General features: G+C 41.0%; 1 protein-coding gene across 3 annotated transcripts in view; it reads right to left on the reverse strand.

The window, feature by feature from the left end:
- The window catches only part of pdxdc1 (pyridoxal-dependent decarboxylase domain containing 1), a 32,911-nt gene extending 18,393 nt beyond the window's left edge, over window positions 1-14,518 (reverse strand). The window contains exons 1-12 of one of the 3 annotated variants that reach the window (XM_071501365.1): window positions 13,260-14,514; window positions 7,123-7,253; window positions 6,805-6,873; window positions 5,898-5,978; window positions 4,496-4,645; window positions 3,578-3,767; window positions 3,143-3,211; window positions 2,979-3,057; window positions 2,770-2,854; window positions 1,567-1,615; window positions 710-811; window positions 172-297 (exon numbers count right to left, since the gene is read on the reverse strand). In XM_071501365.1, the coding sequence (XP_071357466.1) occupies window positions 172-297; window positions 710-811; window positions 1,567-1,615; window positions 2,770-2,854; window positions 2,979-3,057; window positions 3,143-3,211; window positions 3,578-3,767; window positions 4,496-4,645; window positions 5,898-5,978; window positions 6,805-6,873; window positions 7,123-7,253; window positions 13,260-13,448 (1,320 nt within the window). In that variant the 5' untranslated portion in view covers window positions 13,449-14,514. Of the gene's footprint in view, window positions 1-171; window positions 298-709; window positions 812-1,566; window positions 1,616-2,769; window positions 2,855-2,978; window positions 3,058-3,142; window positions 3,212-3,577; window positions 3,768-4,495; window positions 4,646-5,897; window positions 5,979-6,804; window positions 6,874-7,122; window positions 7,254-13,259 lie in introns of all 3 variants that reach the window. The other 2 variants (XM_071501366.1, XM_071501367.1) reach the window with 2 other exon arrangements.
- Window positions 14,519-15,439: the final 921 nt, after the last annotated feature.

The raw sequence follows: 15,439 nt of genomic DNA on the forward strand, positions 1-15,439 counted from the left end.
ACTGGCATCACTTTTCAGACCCAGAGTCAACATCCAGGTTTATAGACAGACTGTGGACAGCGCCTGTCTGTTGTCCTAACTAACATGTTGTGTCTCATGTGTTTAGTCTGTACACAAACAGAAATGAAAAGTGATGGTCTGTGGTTTAGGGGGAAGTTAAGTGATGCTCACCAGAGCGGTGGCGTGTCTGATCTTCTGGACAATTCCATTGTGCCCGAGGTACTGCAGGGAGAGCCAGAGAGGCAGCGCTCGCAGCTTCTCTACTGGCTGGCTAGAGGTCAGACCTGCTGCCAGAGACTGAGAGAGAGAGCACAGACACAGAGCAGTGAGAAAGACACCGGCCATGAAGAGCTGGACAGAATACAACTCATCTAAATGAAATAAGAACTAATTGGCACTTGGATTAACCAGCTAATGGATACTGACGGAGTGACTGGGCAGAAAATAACACTTCCTTTAAAAACATCCAGATGGACATAAAGGTCACAGTATCAATGGCGATATATCTGTTTCTCAGGTGACCAAACTAGAATTACTGCCTTGCAGTTGTATGCCTCCACTACTCAGAACAGTTTCAGGTTACATCCTTGTTTATCCATCAGACAGATGGACTACCTGTTGCTGGCACAGACAGTAAAAATGTAAAAATGCAACAAACACGACAAAGCATACATTGCTGATACATCTGTATGAAGTTATATGAGCTCACTAGTGCTGGGTCTTCATGTCTGTAGAGGGTGACGGCGGTTACAGCAGGCAGTCCCAACCACTGACCTGGTGTCAGTGTCATACTATCACTTCTGGTGGCTGCCTGGAGGGGGAAGAACAATCACGCACAAATACACAATTTAAAGAGAGTGTCAACATAAGAAAGACCGAGTGAGGTGAGACAGTAACACTTGGAGGAATGACTGAGGTCATGGGTGTTTAACTATTTTTCTCTTCCAGGTTTTTACTTTGTGCTCATGTGATCATTGATATTTTAAAGCAGATAGATGAAGAGTTGGCTTCATCTATCTTTAAAACCAATGGGTTTGGGTTCATGACATAAATGTGTTTATTCACCATCTGTCAGAGGGAGCAGCGTCACTGCTGAGGGACAGTGGTTGGAAAACAATGATATGAAGGAGGAAGACTGCTCTGAGATCTCTCGTAGGCTGCATCAATGATTGATTTTAAAAGTTATTTTGCAGCTGAAGACCATTGGCTATCATGACCACCATGCATTTTCTCATCAATCTCATAATTTATCAGATAATATTGATAATAAACTATGAATATTAGTTTTGTTTCTTATCATTTTTGGCCTTGCAAAGCAAAACAATCATTTTTAAAGCTCTGACATCAGAAGAATCTCTTCCTAGCTCATTAATATTATATATATTTTTCAATGTGAGATAAAAAAAAATTATGATATTGTAACAGTGGTCTCCGAAGAACAGGCAACATGCATTCAATTTTTCTGTTTGTGCATAAACTTGTGCTGCAGCCTTTTGTTAATCTGAAATAGATGTATTTTATTTTGGGTGTGTGAATCACATTGGGACCATTTAAACACATGATTACCATGACAGCAGAGGTGACCTGACCCAGTGCCAGGGTTGCCAGGTTGACCCTGCAGAACAAAGAACAACACTGTAAGAAATAATGATAGTACTAGTAACACTTCACTGACTCATACCAGAAAACATCAAAGTAATACTGCTCATTTGCATTTATAGAATTAACTTGAAATAACTTAAGTGATGCTGTATGTCTATTGTTTAAAAAAAAGGCAACATCAGTGCAGATACTGTTTTATGTCATCTGCTCACACTTGCAATGGTTTTTCTGCAGTTCATTCATGTCTGTCCAGACTCATATATGGAGTGAAGACTTTGAGGGATTTAGTAAAAGTTATTAAGATTCCAGTGAGAAACATGCTGTCTTCACTCAGATTATTTTTTACAGAGGAGCACAGAGGACTGATAGAGAGCTTCATCACATGGTGCAACAGTCACCCGAAGCCCAATATCAGCAAAACCAAAGAGCTTGTGGTCAACTGGAGAGACAGCAGGACTCCTGTCCTTTTTTTAAAAAGAGAATAATGCCAACGCTGAAAATAAAACAGTGGCTGAGGATAGACAGGAAATCCTCCAAAGACCAGACTGTCTCATTTCAGTTCGGCCCTCTTCGTAGACTGCGTCCTCCAAAGGAAGTGGCCCTTGGGACACAGCTTATGTCATCATTAACATATGAATTCATATACGTGACTCCAGCCACGAAGCTCCTCCAAAAGCTTCAGACATGTTTTGACACTACACCTCACAGGATAGTTACATACAGTATAGGGGGGGGTCAAATGACTGTGATGAACTGATGCTGTTAATGGTGAGTACATTAGTTTTACATGTATAGTCTGATATTATAGGAATGATGTTTATTTGCTTTCTTGCCAAGAGGTAGGTGGTTGCCTGGCAACCTCATGGCCATGATCAGACTCCAGGACCAACATGTCCATATAGTCCACATAAAACCATTTCTGTAGTAAGTAAACAAGCACGAACAATGTGTTAATAGTGAGTGGTGTATTTTGGACAGAGCCAGGCTATTTCCCTACTGATCCCAGGCTCTATGCTAAGCTAGGCTAAGCTAACCACATCCTATACTTCAGGCACAGAAATGAGACAGATGTTTATCTGAATGATTTGCTCTAAAACTAGCACATCCCCCAGAATGATGAACTGCGTCTTTAAGACCATCTGCTGTAGAGGAGGAGAACTGACCCACCCCTCCACATGAAGCCACATGTTGTACTGGTCACACAGGTCCTTCAGACGACCCAATTTGTCTGTATGACCTGCCCCAGGGGTGCCTGGGGAAAAAAAACACACACATACAAATGACTGCACTGAATTCCAAATTAACATATTTAAACTGCAGAAAAAATGTAACACATGCAAAACAGAGTGCAATGTTTGTCTGTGATTGTCCTTCACCTGCATTGGTGATCAACAGCAAAGGAAGCTTCCCAGCCTCCACATCGTCTTTGATTAGCTTGTCCAACAGGGCAACATCCTGACAGCAACACACCGGACATGAGCCAAAACATTTTCATATCAACTATCTGACAGTTGCCTCTGTTTCATCTGTGTTCTCCTACCATTTGGTGTTGGGATCCAAAGATGGTGTTGCATGGGACTGTGCACAAACTGGAGAGAGGCAGTCCAAGCTGATGACACAGAGACAGTCACTTTCTGTTATGGATGCAGTTAGATACAATACAATCAAATCTGTATAACTATGTCATACTAGATGTTAATGTAGGTTAACACACATTTTATGTGTGTGTGTGTGTGTGTGTGTGTGTATATATGTATATATATATATATATATATATATATATATATATTATATATCTCCTATATATATCCTGGGTGGCGGCTTTTTTTTCTTTCTGTAGTGTGAATATTTCTAAGATCACAGAGGAGACAGAGCATCAAGGATTGCACTTGAGAGATATCAACATGAGCATTTCACACACAGAGGCTTTAATCTTCATGATTTAAGTGGTGCGTGTGTGTTTGTCCCTTCCTACCTGGCTGCAGAGGTGTTGTCCCAGACCAGGCCTGCCAGACACACTCTGGTAAATTATTGGCTGTTTGGAGCTTAGCACTGAATAGCCCTCAGAGGCGTATTCTTCATAGCGGGCATTGATGATCAGCCGACACACTTTGACCAGGCCGTCCCTGTTATCCTCATGGAAGTAGGCTGAACCATTCTCATACCTGAGAAACATATCACATGGATGTGGATGAAGACTAAATACTGAAAGCAGAAAGCAACATTAAGCAACCACTAATGTGTTGAGTCACTCAGACTTCATAGTTTTTATTATTATCCATGACTTTCATCCAGTTTTCACCCATTTAATAAAACACATTTTTTAAGAGAAATATGAGACATAGATGTGTTAGAATGACCATAACAATCTGCTGAGATGATTTCTGGATGCAATGACTTTACTATATTCTGGGGTATTTTATAACTGTAGCTGCTCCTAATGAGGGAACCTCATTAAAATGAGCCAAACAATGATGGAAGCAGAGCCTAGAAGTTTCACTGTACAGATGTAAAAATGTGTGAAAAAACCAATGGAGTTCAATCTTTAAGATGATTTACAGTGTTTATTACAGTCCTTTAATCTCTCTTCTCCGAGGAGTGAGGAACTGTTTGACGATATGTAAAACTGTTCAGAAGTAAATGAAATTTTGTTGAACATAGTGCACTCATTAATAATTTGTGTCATTGTAGTAGATGTGATAATGATTGTCAGCATTAACAGAAAAATCCAGTGTGTACAGTTGTGTTTGTTGGTGGTATATCTGTAATGGCTGTGATACTGTGCTCCCACCGACTCTGGCTTTCACTGTGTAATCATCATGTCACCAACACATGACAGAGGTGATTTGTATAGATCCACAGTTGTGCTGCAGGGATATAGCCTCAGTTGTACCTGAACAGTCTGCAGAGCCACAGTGTGGTGTCAGAGAGGATCCTCGTGGTCAGCTTTCGCAGTCGCTCTCTTTCCAGCACTGAGATGTAGGCCGCCAGGCTGTGACCCAGCAGCGCCATGTGACCCTGTTCACCCACATTCTGCATCCTACTGGAGACACCAACAGCAGCTTTAGCATGCAGTGTACACTGAGGGCTGTCTGTTTCCTCCAATCAGAGTCTGTTCTCTGATAGCATCTGATGATGCTAAGCTAATGTAACACTACATTAGCGTTAGTTCTAAGTGCTCCCCTCTCAGTGCTTCCTTCCTTCCTTCCTTCTACCATTCACACCTTTTGGGTTTTTCTGTAAACAGTCTACAACTGGACCTGCAGCAGAAGCGTACTGTATAAAAATGCGGTTTTATAATCAGGAACTACTTACCCCCAGTAAGTACCACATAAGACATGACTCAGCTTTTATATTTTATAACTTCAACAAGTACGTCAGTCACCACAATCATTAGAAACTGCTTCATCTTCACTCATCTTTCCCCACACATTTTCACCAATCAATTTTCAAAACTTTTCAATAACTTTTCCATAATATTTCACCCCATTTCCATCACTTAATTTGAGTAGTTTAACATAGATAGGCCAATCATAGCAATCATAGTAGTGATCATATCATCAGGAATGAGGCTCTTACTACAATGCACTCGCCCTACTACAGGCTGTGTAGCAAAAAATGAGGCAAGGAATTTGGAATGGAATCACTTCAGCTGACAACAGATTGGATGTGGACAGTCTGCTGAGCAGCCTTTTGGTTGTCTTGATGCTTTTTCCCTTTAGCATGGCTAACCAAAGCCGCTTCCCCCCTGTTGCCAACATCAAACGTTTTGGTGGAGAACTCATACCCAGCACAGCTTGAGTCTGCCTCTCTCTAAAGCCACATCTTATATTTGTCGTTCTTATTAAAAACGCTTTTCTCTGGCATTGTTGCAGATAAGTATCCTGCTAGAGCTTCCTAGCTTCACTTGCTCGAGAGACATTCCCACTGCCACACTAGCAGTGTACTTGTATTAGATGTGACACTAGTGACATGAAGTTCATGCAGCCTGTGCAGCAGTACTATATTTAAAAATAATACAAGTGATGCATTTTGTAACATTAGACATATTATGGAAATTTTATTCACATATTTTAAACAACAGGCTAAAAGAGTGTGTATTCAAAACTTTTCAGTTAATTTCAAACCTTTTCCAGGCCTGGAAAACAGTTTTTCTAATTTCATAACTTTTCATGACCATGAGAACTCTGTTCGCTCATAGTTACAAAGAATTCTTTACTTATTATCAAGGATTTTCCCCGGCACAGACCGGTGACCGTGCTGTGCTGTGTACAGTGCTCATTCACTCTACTTACTGCTGGCTGGGCTTGTCATTCTCTTCCTCTTCATGAATGAGGTTGTGAACTAAGTGCAGAATAGTGGTGACATCCTGACCACTGCACAGGGCACACAAAAAAACCAATGATTAGATTCAGTTGCTCAACTTTTCTCAAGAAAACAAACTTCTAACTTAATGATTCATTATCAAAATTATAATAATGACAGCAATAATAATAACAATTCATTTTGGGTTAGTCAGTTCCTACTTAAAGCTCAGAGCTGTATCAGTGGCCTCTACTCAGCTTTCTGCTATTATGCAGGAAAACTACATCGTATTGTCTGACTTGAGAAGATTTTAAAGGGACTTTCAAACCTCTTGTAGCATACAGAGTGAAAGGGGTGGTAACACATTATTCTCACTACAGTAACAAAGTTGTTTTGCGTGTTTGTGTGTGTGCATGTGCTTGTTCCTTTTTGTGCTTTTTTGTGTACTTGTGCAGTATGGTTTCCTCCCTCCCTATGGAGCATTGCTAAATATGTGAATTAACTTTGCTCTAAATTAACTGTCCTTTACGATACTTCAAAACTTCTTACTTAGGCGTCAAATGCTGGAGTTGTTCCAACACTGATACTTATTCCTCTAACACTGCCTAAAATACAAGTATGCAAGTCTATGTACCAAACTAACACCACATAGTTTATTAATAAACTTTATAGTTTCACAGCTTGATAAAATGTCAGTTTTCCCAGAAATCAATTCTTCTTTGCTGATCTAAAACAGTAGTCTACACAGTAAGTTGCACTGTGCAGCGGCTGGCAGCTACTTTTGAATTTTTCCAGACTGTTCAAACCAGGGACTGATGAGTTTGAGAATGTTTGCTCTCACATTACCAAGTGGAACAGAATCTGACGTGTGTGTGTGTGTCTGTCTGTCTGTCTTACTCTCCCTGCAGAGGTCCAGGGATGCTGGTTCTGCTGAAACGCCGCCTCTCAGCACCCATCTCCAGCTCTCTAAACAGATAAACGCACATGGATCTAAAGGTGCTCCAGTCTGATATGTTATGTAATGTTGCATTCATGTGCTCCTTAGCTGTAAATCCAAACTAAAATGGATGTTCAGCTGCTTTACTTGTTTTATAAGTTTGAGACATTCGACTAACAGAGACTGGTCAAAGATCTAATCCTCCCATCTCTGCTGAAATCACAGGATCATGTTACTTTGGTCATTTCCCTCCTGTCAGATGTGATGACTCCTCTTACCTCTGTCCATCTCCCAGGATCCTCATGGCTTCACTCAGATTCTTGCCCACTTGAACCAGTGCAGAGTCCACCATCATCTTAAGTGTGTGAATGTGTGTATATGTGTATGTGTGTGTGTGCGTGTGTGTGTGCTGGGAGAGAGTTAAAGAGAATATTAGGACAATGGTTTTAAAATAAATCATCATATAGACACAGTGAATATGCAGACACACATTTAGACACACTGACACTGGTTCCACAGAATTCACATGAAAATACCTATAATGTGCATCTATGACAGTAAAACACCGTTCTCAGTCTTTCACACAGTTACAGTGTTGTTGAAGTTTGTATGCAGGTCAATAAGCACCAGACAGAGAGAGAGAGAATGAAGCCATAAAAAGACCAAAGTGTAGCTGTAGTTATCTATTCAGAGCTCGACCCAACAGTCTGCTCTGTCTGAACAGGCAGCATTACACCTCTGATACATTTCAAGCCTGAAATGAACCACTAAACAAGACTTTTTCTGTTGTTTTTAGTTCTTTGGGATAAAATGAGAACAAACATACAGCAGTGCACCACCTAATGTCATAAAGACTCAGAGTAGGCTGAAAAAATCATTATTAGCTTGGGTATTAGTAAACTGGGCCAATTATTAGAGCATAACTGAGACAAGACATGAAACAGTTGGAGAAAAAGATATCAGTACTATTAAAATTGTAGCATTGCCTAGGTTTTTACAAATTTTTTAGGTAATTCCAGTGTCATCCCTCAATCTTACCTCAAGAAGCTAGAATGTTCTTTCATCTTTCATGAGGTCAGGTAAAGTCAGTTACAGTGAAGGATTTGGTTTTCCCACTTTACATTGTACTATCTGGCTAGTACATTTTCTCTTGTGGGAACTGTCGCCCTCCTGGCAGTTACCTGGAAGAAACACCTACATGTCTGCAGATTGAGGACCTTTCTTTTGAGCATTCATGCCTCCTAGCACTCTAACACTCCAACAAGGACTAAAAAATGCTATATGGAAATAACCACATAATCCAAAACTTCGTAAAAGTTAGGTGTCAGGTGTTGACTACACGGAAAGCCCCTAAAATATATCTGGACACACTGATGTTCCAATCACACATTTAGGCCAGTTCTAGAGGACCGGCACTTCATGGTTTGTAGGGAGAAGGGAATCATCTCTCTAAGGGACACCTGTATTAATGATCACCTCACTTCTTTTCAACTGTAGCAAGTTCACATTCTTCTGTACTGCAACTTGTGTCCCTTGTCGTGTCTCATCATGCTGCTCTGGATCGTCTCTTCATTATTGAACCAGACACTAAAGGAGCTCTGTCTCATTTATACAAGATACTAAAAAGTTTGAATAGTCCATGGTCACATTCATTTTGGGAAGACTGGTGGAAAGAGTTGGGCACTGAAATTACAGACCAAGTGTGGACAACCTGTATTGAACAATTTCAACAATAGTTCTATAAAAGCTCAACATACTTTGATACAGTTCAAAGTTGTGCATGGACTGCACCGCTCTCCCACTAGATTACAAAAAATATTTAAAGATGCTTCCCTCCTGTGTATGAAAGGTTCAAAAGATCAATAAACTTGATCTGACAAGGTCAATAAATGAGCTGCACTACAGCTTTCATCCTGAAAATTCACACAGAAGGGAAATTGTGAGGGAGAGGTGACAGAAAACAATGCCAATATTTACATTATACCTCTATAAACCCTTGGCAGGAACAAGACTGTTCTCACAGTTGAAACAACAGCAGTGGCAACAACAATCATACCAATAATATATTAATAAGGCTATGTGGCATGTAAGCCAAGGTAGCAGAGATGCAGTGGCTCGAGCCACTTAGACAACGTACGCACATCCCTGTTGTTCTTGTATGTCTCTTGATCCATTACTGTGTATCCCTGAAAACGACCCGGTGGTACAAGGTGCTACACTGTCTGAGATCATAGAAAGAAGAGGACACACAGAGCTGCATTAATTCAACGATCAACTTAACCATGTGTCTGGAAAACGATGCCAAAAGGGAATGTGATGGCATTAATAAGGTAATCCGCAATCTTTGTCAGGTGAAGGTGGCAGCATCTGGAGGTAACACTTCTAATCTACAGATACTGAGCCAACACGTGTCTTTTGTTGTAAAATGTCCAGTGTAACCGGTAACGCCAGTGTTGTCACGAGTTTATTACCTGGTGTGAAAACCTCAGCACCAGTTTTCCTCAGTACACCTGCACACAGTTCTTCATGTACATGGCAGGTTGGTTGTCCAACATCTTAGAAAACCTGCCACAGTTCTTCTGTGGATTCAGTTTGTCTCAGCGTCTCTGTGGCGTCATGTGATCTGAGAACGACTCCATGATGTTGTGACCAGATCTCTTTGTTGAGGGGTCTTAGTCCAAGAACCTTGTTGTAGTCGTTTTATTTTTATTCTTCTATACTGGTTCTGCAGCATACCAGGGACAAACTTAAGGACCTCACATCATCCCAGGGCTGAGTTGGAGTTCAGAGTTCACTAACCAGCAAGTTTGTTAGCGAGCCGCCAGGAGCTGTGTGTGTCAGTGTGAGTCTGAGAGTGAGAGAAAATGGTCCCTGTCTACTCTCTCGTTGCACATCCATTTTCTCAGGCGGTGAAAAAAAGAGGACACTGACTGTATGGGGGTCACTGACATGACGTGCATATTTTTGTGTCTGAGTGCATTACTTTCCTTTAAAGTAATTTTAATTAATTCATGAAATGCATCAATTTATTCTATAAAACTGCTGTAGTTTGACCATGTTTTCAGTACATTATAATAATGTATACACTACCGTTCAAAAGTTTGGGGTCACCCAGACAATTTTGTGTTTTCCATGAAAACTCACACTTTTATTTATCAAATGAGTTGTAAAATGAATAGAAAATATAGTCAAGACATTGACAAGGTTAGAAATAATGATTTTTATTTGAAATAATAATTTTCTCCTTCAAACTTTGCTTTCGTCAAAAAATGCTCCATTTGCAGCAATTACAGCATTGCAGACCTTTGGCATTCTAGCTGTTAATTTGTTGAGGTAATCTGGAGAAATTTCACCCCACGCTTCCAGAAGCCCCTCCTACAAGTTGGATTGGCTTGATGGGCACTTCTTGCGTACCATACGGTCAAGCTGCTCCCACAACAGCTCAATGGGGTTGAGATCTGGTGACTGCGCTGGCCACTCCATTACAGATAGAATACCAGCTGCCTGCTTCTTCCCTAAATAGTTCTTGCATAATTTGGAGGTGTGCTTTGGGTCCTTGTCCTGTTGTAGGAGGAAACTGGCTCCAATCAAGCGCTGTCCACAGGGTATGGCATGGCGTTGCAAAATGGAGTGATAGCCTTCCTTATTCAAAATCCCTTTTACCTTGTACAAATCTCCCACTTTACCAGCACCAAAGCAACCCGACCATCACGTTACCTCCACCATGCTTGACAGATGGCGTCAGGCACTCTTCCAGCATCTTTTCAGTTGTTCTGCGTCTCACAAATGTTCTTCTGTGTGATCCAAACACCTCAAACTTCGATTCGTCTGTCCATAACACTTTTTTCCAATCTTCCTCTGTCCAATGTCTGTGTTCTTTTGCCCATATTAATCTTTTCCTTTTATTGGCCAGTCTCAGATATGGCTTTTTCTTTGCCACTCTGCCCTGAAGGCCAGCATCCCGGAGTCGCCTCTTCACTGTAGACATTGACACTGGCGTTTTGCAGGTACTATTTAATGAAGCTGCAAGTTGAGGACATGTGAGGCGTCTATTTCTTAAACGAGAGACTCTAATGTACTTGTTTTCTTGCTCCGTTGTGCAGCGGGGCCTCCCACTTCTCTTTCTACCCTGGTTAGAGCCTGTTTGTGCTGTTCTCTGAAGGGAGTAGTACACACCGTTGTAGGAAATCTTGAGTTTCTTGGCAATTTCTCGCATGGAATAGCCTTCATTTCTAAGAGCAAGAATAGACTGTCGAGTTTCACATGAAAGTTCTCTTTTTCTGGCCATTTTGAGAGTTTAATCGAACCCACAAATGTGATGCTCCAGATTCTCAACTAGCTCAAAGGAAGGTCAGTTTTATAGCTTCTCTAACCAGCAAAACTGTTTTCAGCTGTGCTAACATAATTGCACAAGAGTTTTCAAGGGTTTTCTAATCATTCATTAGGCTTCTAACACAATTAGCAAACTAAATAGAAGCCTGTTTAATTTGAAATTAGCTGCAAAAGTCAGGTGACACAACTGAATCGTCAGGTGGTGCGACCAGGTAAAATATTTATTCAAACCAATAAATAATAGGTTAAAGTGAACAAATGGTTGAAAACTATGAGGTATATAGCTATTGTATTAAATAGATTCATTTGTATATTTATATACAAGTTTTTCTGTATTTAAATGTAAAATTGGATATTAAAAATATTAAATACCTGGCCACTGAAATGCAAGAATCTTAAATTATAGTTAACAAAAAACTCAACCACAAAATAACAATGTGTTAGCCACTATAGACACACTCAGGTATACTTGCCAAACATTTCACTTAGAATAAATAGAAGGAAAGTATATAAATTTGGTTGCGCCACCTGATATTTTTCAGTTGGTGAAGTTAAAAATACAGTCACACACACACACACACACACTTGTACTTCTATCTTTGTGAGGACACTCATTGACATAATGCATTCCCTAGCCCCTTACCCTAACCATCACAACTGAGTGCCTAACCCTGACCCTGACTCTAACCTTAACCTAAACCTAATTCTAACCATAACTCTAAAAGCAAGTCTTAACCCTCAAAATGTGATCTGAAGGTGTCTCAAAAAGTGAGGACCGGCCAAAATGTCCTCACTTTCCCAAAATGTCCTCACTCTGTTAGTAAAATACTTTTTTTGGTCCTTACTATGTAGCAAGTACAAGTGCGCACACACACACACACACACACACACACACACACACACACACACACACACACACACACACACACACGTATTAACTGCCATATAGTCAGTGTGCAAGCAAGGTGACAGACCAATGATGTGAAATTATTCATTCTGGCGCACTGAACAGTAATGGTGGTTGCCTACTAATGTTGTGAGCTCCCAGCTCATATTATGAGCTACCACTATGTTAGTCTAAACAAGCTAACATTAGCCTTTGTGAACGTTGCGTGTGTAGCGTTGCTACCCTTTTGGTTAACATTGTACAGGGTTGCAAACACACTCTTAGTAGGGTTAGGGTTGACACTCTTGGACTCTTACGCTGTCCAATCAAATCTTGTGTGTCATCTGTGTGATGTTTTATTTATTTTAAAGGTCACTTACACACACATCAGACACTAAAACTGACATGTCCACCAGCAGGTGGTGCTATACTCAAGGTGAGGGCGTTTTGGCCAGTAACGCCCACATTGTACATTGCACATTCAAAAACCTAACATATATGTATCCCCAAATTCAATATCCATCTAACCCATGTCCATTTCATCCCTTTTTCTTAAAATTGCAAAATATGTGAAACCCGCTTCTTCTAACTCCTCCTCGGCTACAGTGAGGTTCTGCAAAAATTTGGTGCATATTGGCCACTAGGTGACACTTTTACACAAAAGTTAAAAGTATGCAAAACATACTTTTTCAAACTCATCTTAAGTTGAAGTCCAGTCCGTTAATGTCTCCTAGCAGAGCTAGTTTTATAAGTATTAGCCTATTACTATTGTTACAGGTATTGCAGGGTCTCTATTACCCTGTTACCCAACGGGAAAAGGCATTAAGTTCTAAGTGAGCCATCAGATATCTTTATTAACATGAACACTGTGAGAATTTCATGTCTGCATATCTCCATGGTCGTGGCTGTGGCAGGTGCACTGCTCCGGTCCTGCTAAGGGAGGAGGATCCTCCGCCTGCTGAATGATCCGCAGTCCGTCAGGCTGCAGGCTCCTCCTCGCCTGAGAGAACCGCAGTCACCGGCTGTCTTTCTTTCAGCGGACACATTAGTAATGAGGCGAGAACAGCTGCAATGAAATACGTGTTTCCCAGAGCTTCCACACAGCCGCAGAGAGGAGCAGGACACAGACGCCGAGCTAGCAACAGACAAACAGCCTCACTCCGCTTCGCACAGCTTCACAGCTGACCGAGCTCTTACCTTCACTGCATACGGCTGACAGCCTGCCCGGGGACGCCGAAAATCTCTGGCAAGGATGCTAGTGTCGAGGGTGTTGAAACGTTGACACGTAGTTACCACTCTCACTGTCCGTGTCCCGCAGACTGAACCGGACAGTTTACTTCCTGGACTGGCGCGACGTGCGTTCCACGCTGGCAGCGCCGACGTCATGCTCTACCATAGAACTGGCCAGTCAGGTGGTAACTGATGACGACAGTGTTTTTTTTTTTTTTTTAATTATTCATTTATTTTGTTGAACACGGAACTATAACAACAAATGTTAGGCTGTTAAAAACCTGACGGAAGAGTTGAACTTACTTCATTATTATGAGACTGAGAAAAGTCAGAAGTCTGTTTTTGCACAACTTACAGCAGGAAAAATGTTTGGGCGTGTCCGACACCTGTTCTATATTGATACACTTGTCTTTCCATGTGTAAAGCAACCTCCCTTCAACCTCTTCAACTCCCTGAATAAACTACAGCACGTTTCAGTGACATATTTCAAATGTCATTTTTTGAACAAAATCTTGTCTTGTCTGTTACTGTCATTTTGGGCTGAAGGATTTCAGTTTTTATTTTCAATATTTTAATAAACCAGTCGGAGAAAATTCAACTTCAAAATAAAGTTACATAATTTTCTGTAGAAAAGCAAAAATGACCCATCCATAGATTCTGGCTGTTATCTTTCAGTATTGACTGACAGCCATAAGATCTTCTGCGTGTGCACCAGAAGTGGTCCAGATGTGGAAGTAGCTTCTGTCAGTCACGTTGCATATTGGCCTGTGGAAACAGGTTTATACTGGACCAGAGGAAAACAATCATGTGTGACAGATGTCCATTGGGTGGAAGGATGTCCTGTGTCATTCAGTGCTGTACCTTGGTACTGATACGTTTCTTGATCCCATTGGTGTCAGTATGATGCTGTACATGTTGAAGCCTCCACAGGTCAGCTGGCTGTAATAAATTTGTGATTTACCCAGGTCGAACAAACAGCGGTCACTGCACACATCTAACTTTTGCCCCAAGGCCCTCTAGTGGGTTAATTTGGCCATGGCTGCCGAGGTAAAGGTACAGTGGTAGGTCAGGGAGTGGCCAGTCCTTTTAGGAGTGGTGGAATGTAAATAAGCATATTTGGTCAAGTACTGCACTGCAGTACAACTTTGAGGTACTTCGTATGTCTATTCCACCACAGTTCAGAGGGCACAGGGAAACATTTAACGTTTTACACCTTCTTTACAGATTTGGATTTTACATACAAAATATATAGTGAGCTTCTAAAACGTTGTACATTGTTATTAGTTAAACTGCCCAACTGCAACAGTAAACTTATCTGTAACAGTCATAACACAATAATGAAATAAACTCTTGAGAAAAATATCTCAATACCATCACCACCACTTTCTTTGATGGACTGCAGACCTGTCCGGGGTACACTGGAGTAGCCTCACCCAAAATCAGCTGTCTGAGAACACCATGCAGTCATTTACATCTATTACAATCTCTTGAAAACACACTGTGACACATACAATACATGTGCAACTTGATTTCAAACATGAAACACCAAAAGTTTTTGAAGCAGCAAAATCACTTGCTGCTGCAAAAATGCACCACAGGTTAAATTTAAACCATCAAAACTTTTACATTCAGAAACAGAAGCTGCACAGAGCACATGAAGGCAGCATGAATGAACTTCCATGCAGTCTCCCTTTAAAAGTGTAATGGCTTAGTCATGGGTGACTTACTCTTTTCAAATGAGTTTTCAAGGAGTCCTCACAGAGTGATTTGATTGAGTGCACCAGAGCAACCAAATCCAAGTCCCAAGGAAAGGCCACTATCAAAACATTAATCTGCCTGTCTCAGAGCTGGTTCTAACCCAAACACAAACTCATAAATGTGTTCATTGTCAAACACGCCAAGTGTCCCAGCCCAGCAGGTGACTCTGAATAAACAAGTCAGTCAACAATCCAGCTGCTCCCTCTGATCATACGTTGTGAGATGAGCAAACACTCGGTGAAGTTACAGTATGTTAGGTTGTATAATCTTGCAACAACCTCAGCTTTAAAAGTTGCATTGGTGGCAATCTAGTCTTGTTAATGAGGCCGACAGGAGGGTCCAGAGTCCTCACAGCTCATAGATGGAGAAGTGTTTTTTAAACTTATTAA

This window comes from Trachinotus anak, unplaced genomic scaffold, assembly GCF_046630095.1.
Source record: "Trachinotus anak isolate AG129_WGS33_773 ecotype Australia unplaced genomic scaffold, CSIRO_AGI_Tana_v1 ptg000017l, whole genome shotgun sequence".
NCBI classification, from domain to species: domain Eukaryota; kingdom Metazoa; phylum Chordata; class Actinopteri; order Carangiformes; family Carangidae; genus Trachinotus; species Trachinotus anak.